The 12,879-nt window shown below is 42.1% G+C and overlaps 1 protein-coding gene across 1 annotated transcript in view; it reads left to right on the forward strand.

The window, feature by feature from the left end:
• The first annotated feature begins 547 nt into the window (after nucleotides 1–547).
• The window catches only part of KLHL14 (kelch like family member 14), a 95,219-nt gene continuing 82,887 nt past the window's right edge, over nucleotides 548–12,879 (forward strand). Inside the window, exons 1-2 of the mRNA XM_032421273.1 lie at nucleotides 548–1,055; nucleotides 1,337–2,329. Coding sequence (XP_032277164.1) covers nucleotides 1,380–2,329 — 950 coding nt within the window. The 5' untranslated portion in view covers nucleotides 548–1,055; nucleotides 1,337–1,379. The remainder of the gene's footprint in view (nucleotides 1,056–1,336; nucleotides 2,330–12,879) is intronic.

Below are 12,879 nucleotides of genomic sequence, written 5' to 3' on the forward strand. Positions count from 1 at the left end.
ATCCTGCCGTCCTCCGCCTAGATGCGGGCGGTTCAGACTTTTTTTTTACAGAAGTAGTTCCAGGGCCAGGAGAGTGGGGGTGCCCGAGTGGGGGCCGCTGGGGGTTATATCGAGGGGCTCGCAGGGAAGCTGAGGCTTCGCGCGGAGATGCTGGGTGGGATGCAGAGACCCCCCCCACGAAACCTACCCCCCCTCATTGGACAGGCCCCACCCCCTCCCCCAACACCTGCCAGTTAACTTGAACTTCTCACAGTTACTGGAGTTAAAGCCACTGTTCCTGGTGCCTTGGAGACAGAACCTTTCACGTGAATCCCTCCGGGCCTCCCGGCTCCTGCTCTAAATCCACCCCAGTGGCCCCACTTCCTCCCTCCCAATCTTCCCCGGTGTCGCCCCGCGAGAGAAGGGGAGATACATGTCTGAACTTCCGCGCTTTGAAATGCGGGGGGCGGGAGAGAGGGGGCCGGGGGTGGGGGGGCTGAAAGGATTCTCCTGCCAGGTTTAAAGGCGTCTCTGGAAAATTAGCAAAACTGAGTGGTGACGGGGAAGCCAACAGTTTGCGAAGCAGGCAAGCAGGCAGGGCCGGGGTGAGGGAAATGAGCTAGAATTGATAAGGACAGCTCCCGCCTCTGCCGAGTCCACTGAGCTGGTCCTCACCGCGCTCCACTGCACTTTCCCGGGAGAAGAAAGGGCTTTATCTGCTACCTCAGACTATTAGCCTAGGAGTTTCTCGGGGCAGCACGGATAATCGAAGGGGTTCCCAGCTTTTGGAGGGCTAAGAATCGCCCACCCGCACGCTTGTCGGGTCCCCTTTCCTACCCCCCAAACTGGACCAACTGCGAAAAGCAAAGCTGCAGGCACAAGTTGACCTGGAACCTCCGCCGACGGTCGCCTCTGCGCTCTCCGGGAACCCCCGGCTCCCCACTCCCCGGCCTTTCCCTTCCTCAGGCCCGGCATGGACACGAGCCCACGAGGTGTCTCGGCCTCCGCCGCCACTTTGCCGTCGCTGCTGCCACCTCTGTCGCTGCCAAGAGCCGAGCCAGGGTGGTTTTAGGAAAGTGAGGGACGAAGTGTGTGGGCGGTGGCGAGAGGAGTAGCAGGGAGCTGAACCGGCGCCCCGACCCCAGACAGGGCCCTTTTGGTGGCGCTCACGGATTCAGTGCCTTCAGACCTTACTCCTAGGGTCGGGGTCCTGGGGAGCGCCGGGCAGGAGCCAAGCTGAGCACTGATTGTTGTTCTTCGCCCTCCCCTCCCCTCCACACCCTTCCCCACCCCGACCACACCCCACCCCCTCCACTACCCTCTCCCCTCCCTCCCATCCCCCACCCCTGTCTGCCAGGTTGGAGGAGGGTTTAAAGCCAGGTGCGCCGAGTCAGCTCGCCATGTCCAGATCCGGGGACAGGACCTCCACCTTCGACCCCAGCCACAGCGACAACCTGCTGCACGGCCTCAACCTGCTGTGGAGGAAGCAGCTGTTTTGCGACGTGACCCTGACGGCCCAGGGCCAGCAGTTCCACTGCCACAAGGCCGTGCTGGCCTCCTGCTCGCAGTACTTCCGATCGCTCTTCTCCAGCCACCCCCCTCTCGGGGGAGGGGTCGGCGGCCAGGACGGCCTGGGGGCCCCCAAGGACCAGCAGCAGCAGCCGCCGCCGCAGCAGCCGCCGCAGCAGCAGCCGCCGCCGCCGCAGGAGGAGCCCGGGACTCCTTCCTCCTCCCCCGACGACAAGCTGCTGACCAGTCCCCGGGCCATCAACAACCTGGTGCTGCAGGGCTGCTCGTCCATCGGGCTGCGCCTGGTGCTCGAGTACCTCTACACGGCCAACGTGACCCTCTCCCTGGACACGGTGGAGGAGGTGCTGTCGGTCAGCAAGATCTTGCACATCCCCCAGGTCACCAAGCTCTGCGTGCAGTTCCTCAACGACCAGATCTCGGTACAGAACTACAAGCAGGTGTGCAAGATCGCCGCGCTGCACGGCCTGGAGGAGACCAAGAAGCTGGCCAACAAGTACCTGGTGGAGGATGTGCTGCTGCTCAACTTCGAGGAGATGCGCGCCCTGCTGGACTCGCTGCCGCCCCCCGTGGAGTCGGAGCTGGCGCTCTTCCAGATGTCCGTGCTGTGGCTGGAGCACGACCGCGAGACCCGCATGCAGTACGCGCCCGACCTCATGAAGCGCCTCCGCTTCGCGCTCATCCCGGCCCCGGAGCTGGTGGAGCGGGTCCAGTCAGTGGATTTCATGCGCACCGACCCGGTCTGCCAGAAGCTGCTGCTGGACGCCATGAACTACCACCTGATGCCCTTCAGGCAGCACTGCAGGCAGAGCCTGGCCAGCAGGTAGGAGACAACAAAGAGGAGGGCGGGGGGGTTGGGGGGTGTTGGAAGCAGGAAAGGCCGGAGGGAGAGGAGGGGGCAGAGAGGAGGGGGGAGAGGGGTGGGCTGCGCGGGAGGCCCTGGCAAGCTTAAAACAAACGCAAACAAACAATTCAGACTGTGTGGGGAAACTTGATTTCGGAGTCCGCGACAGGTCAACGGGGAAGTGGCCTAACAGCATCCCGGAGCGCTAGAAAGCCCACGTTCTCAACATCCCCAGAGCAAGGAATGTGGGACTTGTGGGCTGAAATTGACAGGCAGGTGGGGCCAAAGGCCGGGGTAGTTACAAGTGCCGCTCTGGAACCCTCTCTAACCAGTCCTCCCTCCAAATCTCAAAATGAGCTGGCTTAAGGGAAAGGATTCTGCAATGACAAGTCCCACCCCACTCCACCTCTTTCCTGCCTTGGGTGAGCAGGAGCGCCCTGGCATTCTCCTCCTCAGGGAGGAGAGCTTTCATTCTTTCTGTCAGACACTCAAGGTTTGTTGTTGTTGTTGTTGTTGTTGTTGTTGTTGTTGAGTGACTGAGGTCTGCTCCCTTTGGAAGTTAGAGCTCCCAAACGTTTGGTCTATTCGGGTCACTATTGGAAATTCCGGCATCACAGACCCAGGCAAACTTTTCTGTCTTGTGGAAAGCCTTTCTTTTTCACTTTTAAAGGAGAGCAGAGCAAGAGGTTTCAGGATGTCAGAGTGAATCATGCCTAGCAGCTCCCATCTCTAAGGGGAGCACAGCTGAAAACTGGGAGGAGGCGAGTCATTTGGCTCCAGTTAGGTCCCTGTGCTTGTTCTGAAGTCACAAAGAAGTTGGGGACTTGTTGTTGCTCTTTGGAATATGTCTGTGTGTGCTGCAAATAGGTTTTAATGTCAAAGGGGAGAGAGAAATGATGCCTTTTTAAAATGTTGCTGAGTTTTAACTGTAGGGATTGACAGTCATATTTTATTGGCTCCAATTTTAAAACCCTTTTAATGAGCCCTAGCAGAGCATTTCTTTCTCTTTTTAAAAAAGAGAAACAGTATCTTCTCAGTTTCTCATGATAAAACATCATGATTTCAGATGCCAGGCTATCCCAGCCTAATCCACCAGAGTGTTACATGGTTTAAAAATCCATCATGCCATTTTCCCATTCAGAAGGATGTCTAACGTGGGGGGAGGGGGGTCCATTTTGTGCAGCTTTCTGGAATTAAACATTTATTTTTTAGTCATGATGCTTCTAGAAGACGCAGGTAGAAATATTTTAAGAAAAGGAAGATATTCTCTACAGCACTGGTGTTCAGGTGAGGCCCACAGGGGTATGGGAAATCTTGGACTTAGAAACCTTCTAAGTTGATTTTCTACTATTTGTGAGAGATGAGTTAATGAATCGTGTCAATAAATGACAGTAAGACAATAGCACAAGCAAGAATTCAAACCCTTGTGTGCTTGAATAGTGAGCACAGGAGTCCAAGTGTGAATAAGAACATGGAATGTACTTTTATTTTTGTAAGAGTTTTTCATTTGTCTAAAGATCAAAACTTAGTGCGATGGGCACATGTCACCACACCACACCACACCACACCGTTATCTTAACTTTTATCACTTTTAAATGACCTACAGGTATACTTAATTTAGCATATATTATACATATTCAGGAATTCAGACAACACAGTCATAGTCCTGAACATAGATTTATTCGTATTTTTAAAAACATGTAAAATCTCGTAGAAACTCAGAAATCCAGAGGGATAATAAGATTAAGGCTTAACTTGTTTTAAGAGTGACTTTGGGATATGAGCATTACAAATTTGATCTTTCAAAGAATTTCCGAAGCCCTCCATGCACTTTTACCTGATAAGTATGTTCTAGGGCTCAGTGTTAGAACAGTTGACTTTCAAAATGCAAAATGCATTTTCTACCCTCGTCTGGATTCAGCATACCAGCTGGGGCCTGCTGGTTCTGTCCTGGTGGATGGCTGAGATACCAGGCTGCCCGGCTCCGTGACGACACCGTCCAGCTTCACTGGGCCATATCATCTGAAGGACGTGTAGTGGTGTCTGACCACTAAGTGCTTACAAGTGTCATGGATGCTGCAAGAATCTGATACTTCTGCGGTAGGAAGAAAACTGTGTTTTTCTTTAAAAGCGAAAGATACAGAGAAGAAAACAGTTCATGTGAACCTGTTGTTGATCTCAAAAGAATATAATTTAGCTTTTGTTCCATTATGGATAACTGTAGCATTTTAATTTGGGGGGGACTAATTACATTATTCCAATTTTAATTTGCAGAAAGAATGAACGACTAACCATCAAGATCTTAACTTTAATGTAGACAAAAATGCTGTAAGTTGTAACCAATAGTATTATATTGGCCCATTTATTATAGCATCAGCAGAATATAAAAATGTTCTCTCAGACTTACATGTAGTTTAACAGAAGGATAAATGTGCTAAACAATTGCTTCTGCAAATACATCACTTTTATTGAAGACAATTGAATGGAAGTGCATTGTATATATTACTTTTTATCCACCTATAGTTTTTAAAGTCTAAACATGAAAGAATTCCTCAAATTTAGGCAAGGAGTTGAAAAATTAAAATTGACTAATCTGTTGGAAAAAGTACAAAATATAAGGAAATAGAATCACTTCAAAAAGAATTTATTTTTTTAAGAATACATGTTATCTATTGAAAGTAGGGCTATTAATGTAATAACAGTATTTTAAATATTTTTAAAGATTATTAAGTAATTTTGAATTTTTATTACATCTAGAAAAATAAAGCAACCCAAGCCTGAAGACTTTATAAATACCCAAATTAATATTTAATTTTGCTCTAGTTTAGTCTTTCTGAGTATGCCATTATGCTCAGATTCATGTTTTATTTTAGCAAATTAAGCATAAGAATAATAAATTAAAAATAAAAGACTTATTATCTTATATTCAAACATATGCATAACTAATTTAAGAGGAAAGGACTTCAGGAGACAAAAATTAAGACATTTGAAATCTTACTTCTTGTTTTCTTTTGGTTTTATTGCAAGAAATATAAAACTTAAGAAGTAAGTTCTTGAAAAAGTTTCTGGAGAAGTCATTTTTAAAGACTTCTAAAGCATGAAAATTTAATTTAATTAGTGACATAACATGCAGTGTTTAGTACATTAATAAGTAAATATCAGAAGACATACAGTCCAAGTTTAGCTTAAGCAATCCCAAAAGTTTCTTTTTTATTTGTATTTTTAAAATTTTAGTGCATAATTTAGTAGTTATTCAAATAAGTCAATTTGGACTGGATTCATTAACTTCTTTTTTACATTTTCATTGCATCTCACACAATGTAGCAGTTAAATAAATGCTTACTGAAAGTTGAAAGAATTAAGATTATAAAATAAGAAAGCTCAGTGTTGACTTCACCAATATGTTCCTCAATCTACATTACTATTACACATAACAAAAGGCCATTGAACCTTCTACAGGAAAACACCTGTAATAGAAAAGCATTGTTGAAAATAATCATATTTTTTAAAACATTTAACCACCAGATATTACAGTCCCATTTACAGCCCTATACTGAAGTGTAGTTTTCCAGAGATGATATTTTGTAGAAGACAGAAAGCTACCTTATAAAGATTTCACTCTCTAAAAAGTTTATTTAAAGATTTCATATAAATTAATTTAAAAATCTACTTAAATATCAGGAGCACAATTACCTATTGGCTAAAATGATTTGTAATGATTAAAAAGCCATTAGATTTCCTAATACGCAGCTTTGATTCCTGCCTTTGTTGCTTAGAAAGTGTTTCTTTAAATGTAGGACTATATTTTCTATTGGTTCTCTTCCTAAGGCCTGAGTAACAACCTTAGCAAAGCAAACTAATCTTGTATCCATGTATTCTCTAAGTTGTTACTTCCCTTTATATCAATTTGATAGCCTCAGATTAGAAGTTGTTAGGTAGTTAGATTTTTGTATCAGAAGTTACCCAACCATTCAGAATACAATTTGTTTATTATGTGAAACAGGACCATTGATTACAAAATTATATCACAGGTATGGGAGCCAAACAGTTATATCCTACAATCAAAAGGCAATTAGAGTAGATATTAATATGTTGTATTGGCTTAGAGGATTTACTGACAAAAGTGGACATGTTCAAATTTTAATTCATATCTTGTATTTTTTCCATATTTATGAACATGTTGAGGTTCACTCATTACCTTAGCCAATTTCCAAGTATCTCTATTTTCTTAACTTAAAAACGCAGTAAAAAATATATCACTTTATTTACAACAACTACTTTATACCAGAGGATCTTCTAAGCATTTTACAAACATTAACTTATTTAATGCTCAAAACAGCCCTAAGGGATGAGTACCAGCATTAGCCTCATTCAATAGATGGAAAAACTGGTACACAGAGAAGTTAAGCATGTTGTCCATGGTTGCACAGCTGCTAAGTGGTAGAACCAAAGTCTGAGCTGGGGGAAGTGTGGCTCTGGAGTCTGTGTTCTCACCCACAGTGTTCCGCTTCTTGCTATGAGCCTCTCTATGCTAGGATATGATCTAGTGATCGTCCTTAGAGTATATATAGACTTAAGACTTTCCTTTCGGAATGAAACTTGTGAGGGTTAAATATTAATGTGTCTGACTTTAAAAGAAGTTAAGGAAAGGTATTGTTCTAGGCCTGGGGTCAGAATTTTTTCTCCTGTAAAATACCAAATAGTAATTATTTTTGGCTTTGGGAGTCACACAATCCTTGTTAAAACTACTCCGGTCTTCCCTTGTGGTGCGAAAACAGGACAATACGTAAATAAATGGGCATGGCTGTGTTATAATAGAACATCACTGTGGGCACTGAAATTCTGTCTAATTTTCACATGTTATGAAATATTCTTCTTCTTTTGATTTTTTTTTTTCCTCCACCATTTAAAAATGTAAAAACCATTCAGGAAGGAGGGCATATATAAAAACAGGAGGCAGGCCAGATTTGTTCTGAGTCATAGTTTGCCAACCCCTGTCCTAGGCACTTGGGATATATCAATGAACAAAATGGACACAAAATTTTGTCCTTATTCTAGTGTCATTATTCTAGACCGGCCAGATCTCAGGGGGTTTGTCCTTATTCTAGTGGAAAGAATCCCATTGATCTTTCTCCCTCTGCTTGGAAAGAATGCAAGTCTCAATAATCCTACCAATGCCAAATTAGAATTTCAAGTTTCCATAATAAAGCTTAAGAATTTAAGTGGCAATCTCAGGAAAGTAAAGAGTAATTAATTTAAAAAGTGAACGAGCTGCTCATTTTTTTCAAGCTTACTATATAGAGAACCAACTAACATAGGTTGGTCATTATTCGGAAGAGGTTTAAATATCATTTGTATGAAATTTTAATGATTTCCAATAGGAAAGTAGTCAGGCACATTTAACACATTGCTAAGATTGACGTGCACATGTCCAGCAGACTAATCAAAGCACATAAATGAACACATGAACAATTATTTTTCTAAATGCCATCCTATATCTCCAGCTGCTTTGATCTAAGGGTATGTGTTGTCAGGACTCCGACTTCCAAGTGAGTTAGTTGGATTGGGTACATCTATAGTACCTCCCTGCCTTCTCCAAAATGAGTAACCTCTGGAGGAGCCCTCCTGCTGTTGTAGGTTTGGTTTATGTGTCTATCTCCCTCAGTAGATCAAGTGCCTGACCTTGATCTAGAAATGTGAGTTCAATTTGAATTGATATTGGTCTTAAGTATAATTGAGGTGGACACTTAGGATTTGGTCAATTAAGTGTGAATTGAAAAAGCCAATGTTGAAATAAAAATGGAGGTTATTTTAAAGATGATTGACACACACACAATGTTGTTTACCAACCACAATAGTAACTGTCACTGTTGAGTACCTACCATGAGCTTGACATATTACTTACTTACATATTCTAGTCCTTGTAACATTCTTCTCATCTTTTTAAATATTAGAAAATTGAGGCTCAGAGAAGATAAATAATTTGTCTAATTATCTGGGTAGGATTGAGTTGGGAGTCAGTCGTCGTCATCTGAAGAATACTCCCTTTTTGTGAGTATATTTTATAGATATGGCTTATACAGAAAGCAAACTCTAATCTACAACTTCCGTATCTTTGTTTTACCACATCACAGAAGAGATTAAAAGTTACAACTTTCTAATGCTTCTTCAAACCCACCCAAACAAAAGGAGTGAGAGGAATATTTTGGAAAGCCAAAATTCTTTCCCATTGGTCTAACATACTTAATTATTAGTTCTGAGATTAAGGAGCTAGATAATGGGGTTGCTGAGATTTTTCACTACGAAATTAACTTACTAAAAATACAATGAGCCAATATATTTTAAATAAATCAATAAAAATAAGAACTTTCAATTTAACTATGAAAAATAATTGTGAAAATAAAAAACAAAACAAAGCCTAAGAGCTTGAATTTAAACCAAGAGGTTTTTTTTCCCCCTAGATTTCTGTGCACTGGTGGAATACTAGAGTTTCCACAGCTTTGTTTCTGTGAGGACAATAGAAAAGCTATTCATGTTGGTGATACTTACAGGTGATAAATACAACAGGTAGAAGCCAGAATTATAAAAACACCTGTATACTCTAATAACATAAAATAAGATTACTGTAATTGGAAATTTATTTTGTTTATATTTTGTTTCAAGAAAATCATTTTAACAATTGTTATGCCATAAATGTTTATACCTTCTGTCATTCACTTAGAATTTCAGAAAATATATTCATTGTTATGTCCTTTCCATTAACTTCCAAGATAATTCATGATGCACGAATTACTAATGATGATTTCTTTAAAACACACACACACACAACACTATTATGATATGGGCAGGAGAATGAGTTAACCAGAGGAAGGACTCTCAGTTGTAACATAGATGAAACAGTGAATATATCTATTTCCTTGTGAATATTAAAACGGCCTATTTAGTCACAAATAATATTAATGAAAATAGGGTTAGAACTATTTGCAACATTAGAATTAAAGCAGAAAGATACTAGAGAAAGCCTACAATCGTGAGAAAATAAAAATAGTGAATGTTTATGATGCAAAGAGAGAAAATAAATCATAGGGAAATGAAAAAAGAAGAAAAAACAGCAGTAAGGGAAATACAAGGAAATATGGGAAATCAAAGAAATTATTAAAAGATAAAACCATCTGAAAAAGAAAGAAAAAGAGGACTAGCAGTGCAGGAAGATGAGCAAGGAAATTCTAGAGCCTGGAGAGTAGGTGTTCAATATTTGTTGGACAAAGAAGTACAAATTCAGAAGCATTGAAGTCTCTACATACCCAACTAATATAGTTTACAAGGTAATTGGTGGTGTTCCATTGAAAAGAGAAAAGTCAGTCCTTAAAAGAAACAAAAAAGACTGTTTCCCCAAGGAAAAGAAAAAGGTCAATCATGGTATCTTCACTCCTATAATTCAATTCAGTTCAGCAATTACATATTTGTAATCTGAGTTAATTAAGATGTTTTATTAAAAACTCTGTGTCCTTGTGCTAGATAATGCAGTAGTTCCAGAAGTATCAGAGTTCAAAGGGGACAGTCTGCTATTCCAGTAGGAGGAGATGAAAATATAGCTGCATTCCTTGTAAAATCATCTTAATTTTCAGTATAATTGGAACTGGCAGCAGACCTGAGAAGCAAGGGGGCCTTCACAACCTTGGGTGGCTTTTCTAAATCCATGCCTATGACCTCACGACCCCCACAGTGGGAACTTGGGACGATGCGTTGCAATATACCACTAACAGGAAGTTCTGCTGTGAAATATCCCCCACGTTTGTACTGAACATAAATATATCATCCACCAAGCCCTGAGCTAAGTCCTGAGATGCAGAGTTAAACAAGACAGATACATTGCTGACTTTGTGCAGTTTACAGTGTAAGGAAAAAGAATAAAGAATTACACAAATTAATCAGACTGGTAATACATGCTGCAGGTTAGCAAACTTCCATGGGATAACATGTAACAGAGTCCTATAACCTCACTGGGGAGACCAAAGAAGACTTTCTTTACAAAGTAGTTGAAGATGAGCTATCCAGAGTGACGAGTCTGGAGGAAGGCAGGGAGAGCGCCCAGGGAAAGCACAAGCTGGGAGAAGAACCATGCGCATGAGCACCAGGCAGAGAAAAGTTTGGTACCTTCCAGGAACTGAAAGAAGGTGTGAGTGGCTAGGGGTTATGCAGATTAGGGAAGGGTTGTCGAAATTAAACAGGAAGTGGTAGGCCCCGCTATGGATTATCCACTACATGGCCAAATTCCATAGTGGAAAAATCAGCTTTTTTTTTTTTTTTAATTTGAACTGAGAAAATAAGCCATAGTATGGTAGAAACACTGTCTCTGCAATCATAAACCTAAATAGGTGTCCTAGGTCCACTTTAGCTGAGCCCCCCATCAGTAAAATGGGTTAATAATTATAGTTCTACTTGCCAGGATAACCTGGCACTAGCCTGAGACAATGAAAAAACCATATACACAGAAAATGCTATTTAAAATCGACTTATTAATTTTCAAAGATACAATAAGCAAAATTTACTTGAATACATTTTTGCCTAACAAGAAAACTCTCGAATATATCTGTGATTTCACTGGAGCACAGAATTAGTTAGAGACTTTTCAGACCAGATGAATGAAGTTGAAGGAACCCGAAGGTGAACATGAGGACATCAGAAGGAAATGGGAAAATTAGACTTTCTGGTTGCTCTCAGTAATTTATACATAATTCTTCAAAGGGAAAATGATGGCCTTTTTAGATGTAAAAGCCTTCCGTCTCTTCCATTCATAGAGGAGAGTCCCTCTTCTTTTTAATCTCATAAATTCAAGCTTAGAGGCTTCGCCCGTTTCCTGCTGTCCCCTGAGTCCCTCACGTACGTATGTCAGGTCCTGGGCTCCCAGGGCGCCTGTGAGCGGGTTGGTAAATTGCACCTGCGCAGGGACTCCGAACTTCCTCAGAGCTCAGCTGGGCCACCGTATGGAGACTGGCTCACTGGAGGCTGCAGAGAAGTGAACTGAAGAATTACAGTCGGTTTCACTTCCCTGCCTTATGTGCCTTCAGGTGCCTCTGAAGACAGGCGAGGCCAGTGAAATGGAGAGGAGGAGGAGGAAGAGAGACAGCACCAATATTAGAGAAGAAAGAGTCCTTGCAAATGTAGGGGCAACGTAGAAGAACACGGATAGGTGGATGTGTGTACGTGTCTGTGTGTGTATCCACAGAAAAAGTGCATATTGCCGGGTGCTGGCTTTAAGTTTTCTGTGCAATGATTTCTGAGATGTGTTTTTAGCAGCCGAAGGTCTGTTTTGTACATGGCAATGGGAGCGGGACAGTCAACAATTCAGTCTGGCACCGAGTGAGGAATTACTGGGTTGGGAGGGTCAGTTTTTCACCAGAAAGAAAGTAATCACGTTTGTAAATCCCGCTTAGAACAAAGCGGCAGACCACTCTCTGGCCCTGATTTTTAGCCCCCTCAGAACCAGAACATCCTGGGCAAATGGGAAGGATTAGAAGAGAGAATGTAAAATCGGTAAGTCTGAGACAGAAAGTTTGAAGGAAAAACTTTAATGCTTTAATACGCAGACCAGGACCTCAGCACTTTCTACGTCATATGCATTAACAGGGGTTCACTGATGCTGTGCCGGATCCCCGACAATATTGGTGTATTCTGTAGAGGCAGAAGTGTGTGCCCGTAGCAGAGACCAAGTGGGTGGATTGGTTACCATGACAACTGTACCACCACTGTCAGTGGCAATCCCTGTAATCTCCCTGTTTTAAGGTTTTCACAAGTGTTCCCTCCAAAATGACATTTGTAGATAGGGACTGCGGAGTAGAGCTAGGAAATACACATGAGGGGTTATGTTATAATGCAAATATCTTAAACAGTTCTTTAGCATAGTAATTAAGACCCGAACGTCACACAGATGTGGGTCAAATCCCACCTTGACCACTTACAAGCTGGCTTTCTTTGGGTGATTTACTTAACTTGTTTTCAGATTGCTTATCTATAAGCTGTACATAATAATACCCACTTCATTTGGGCAGTTCTGAACGTTGGAAGAATGTATGTACAACACTTCACATAGTGCCTGGCTATGAATACTTTTATTTTTATGAGAATAGTTCTATTTATATCTAATTTGCTTTTCTGTTCACTTGTTAGGACTCCTAATTCCATACAATGTGTTCTTTCTAGAGCTGGGTTATCCCAAGTACAGCTCTGATAGAGATAATGTTTCTGCTGAAAGTTTCCATTTTATACACCTCTGAACGAATGACAGAGCCTAGGCCAGTCTTGGAGTCTGTTCCATCCTCTTGATCTATCCATGTCAGCAATTGGAAAAATTAGAAAAATCATGGTGGATTCACGTTGAATGGCCTTATTAAGCTATAATTTACATAATACACAATTCCTTTTAAAGTGTAAAATCCAGTAGTTTTAGTATATTCAGAGTTGTGCAGCCATCAGCACAATTAATTTTAAAACATTTAGCAATCAGACCCCATCTCCTTCCTGCCGCA

The sequence above is a fragment of the Phoca vitulina genome, unplaced genomic scaffold, assembly GCF_004348235.1.
Source record: "Phoca vitulina isolate PV1807 unplaced genomic scaffold, GSC_HSeal_1.0 scaffold24, whole genome shotgun sequence".
NCBI classification, from domain to species: Eukaryota; Metazoa; Chordata; class Mammalia; order Carnivora; family Phocidae; genus Phoca; species Phoca vitulina.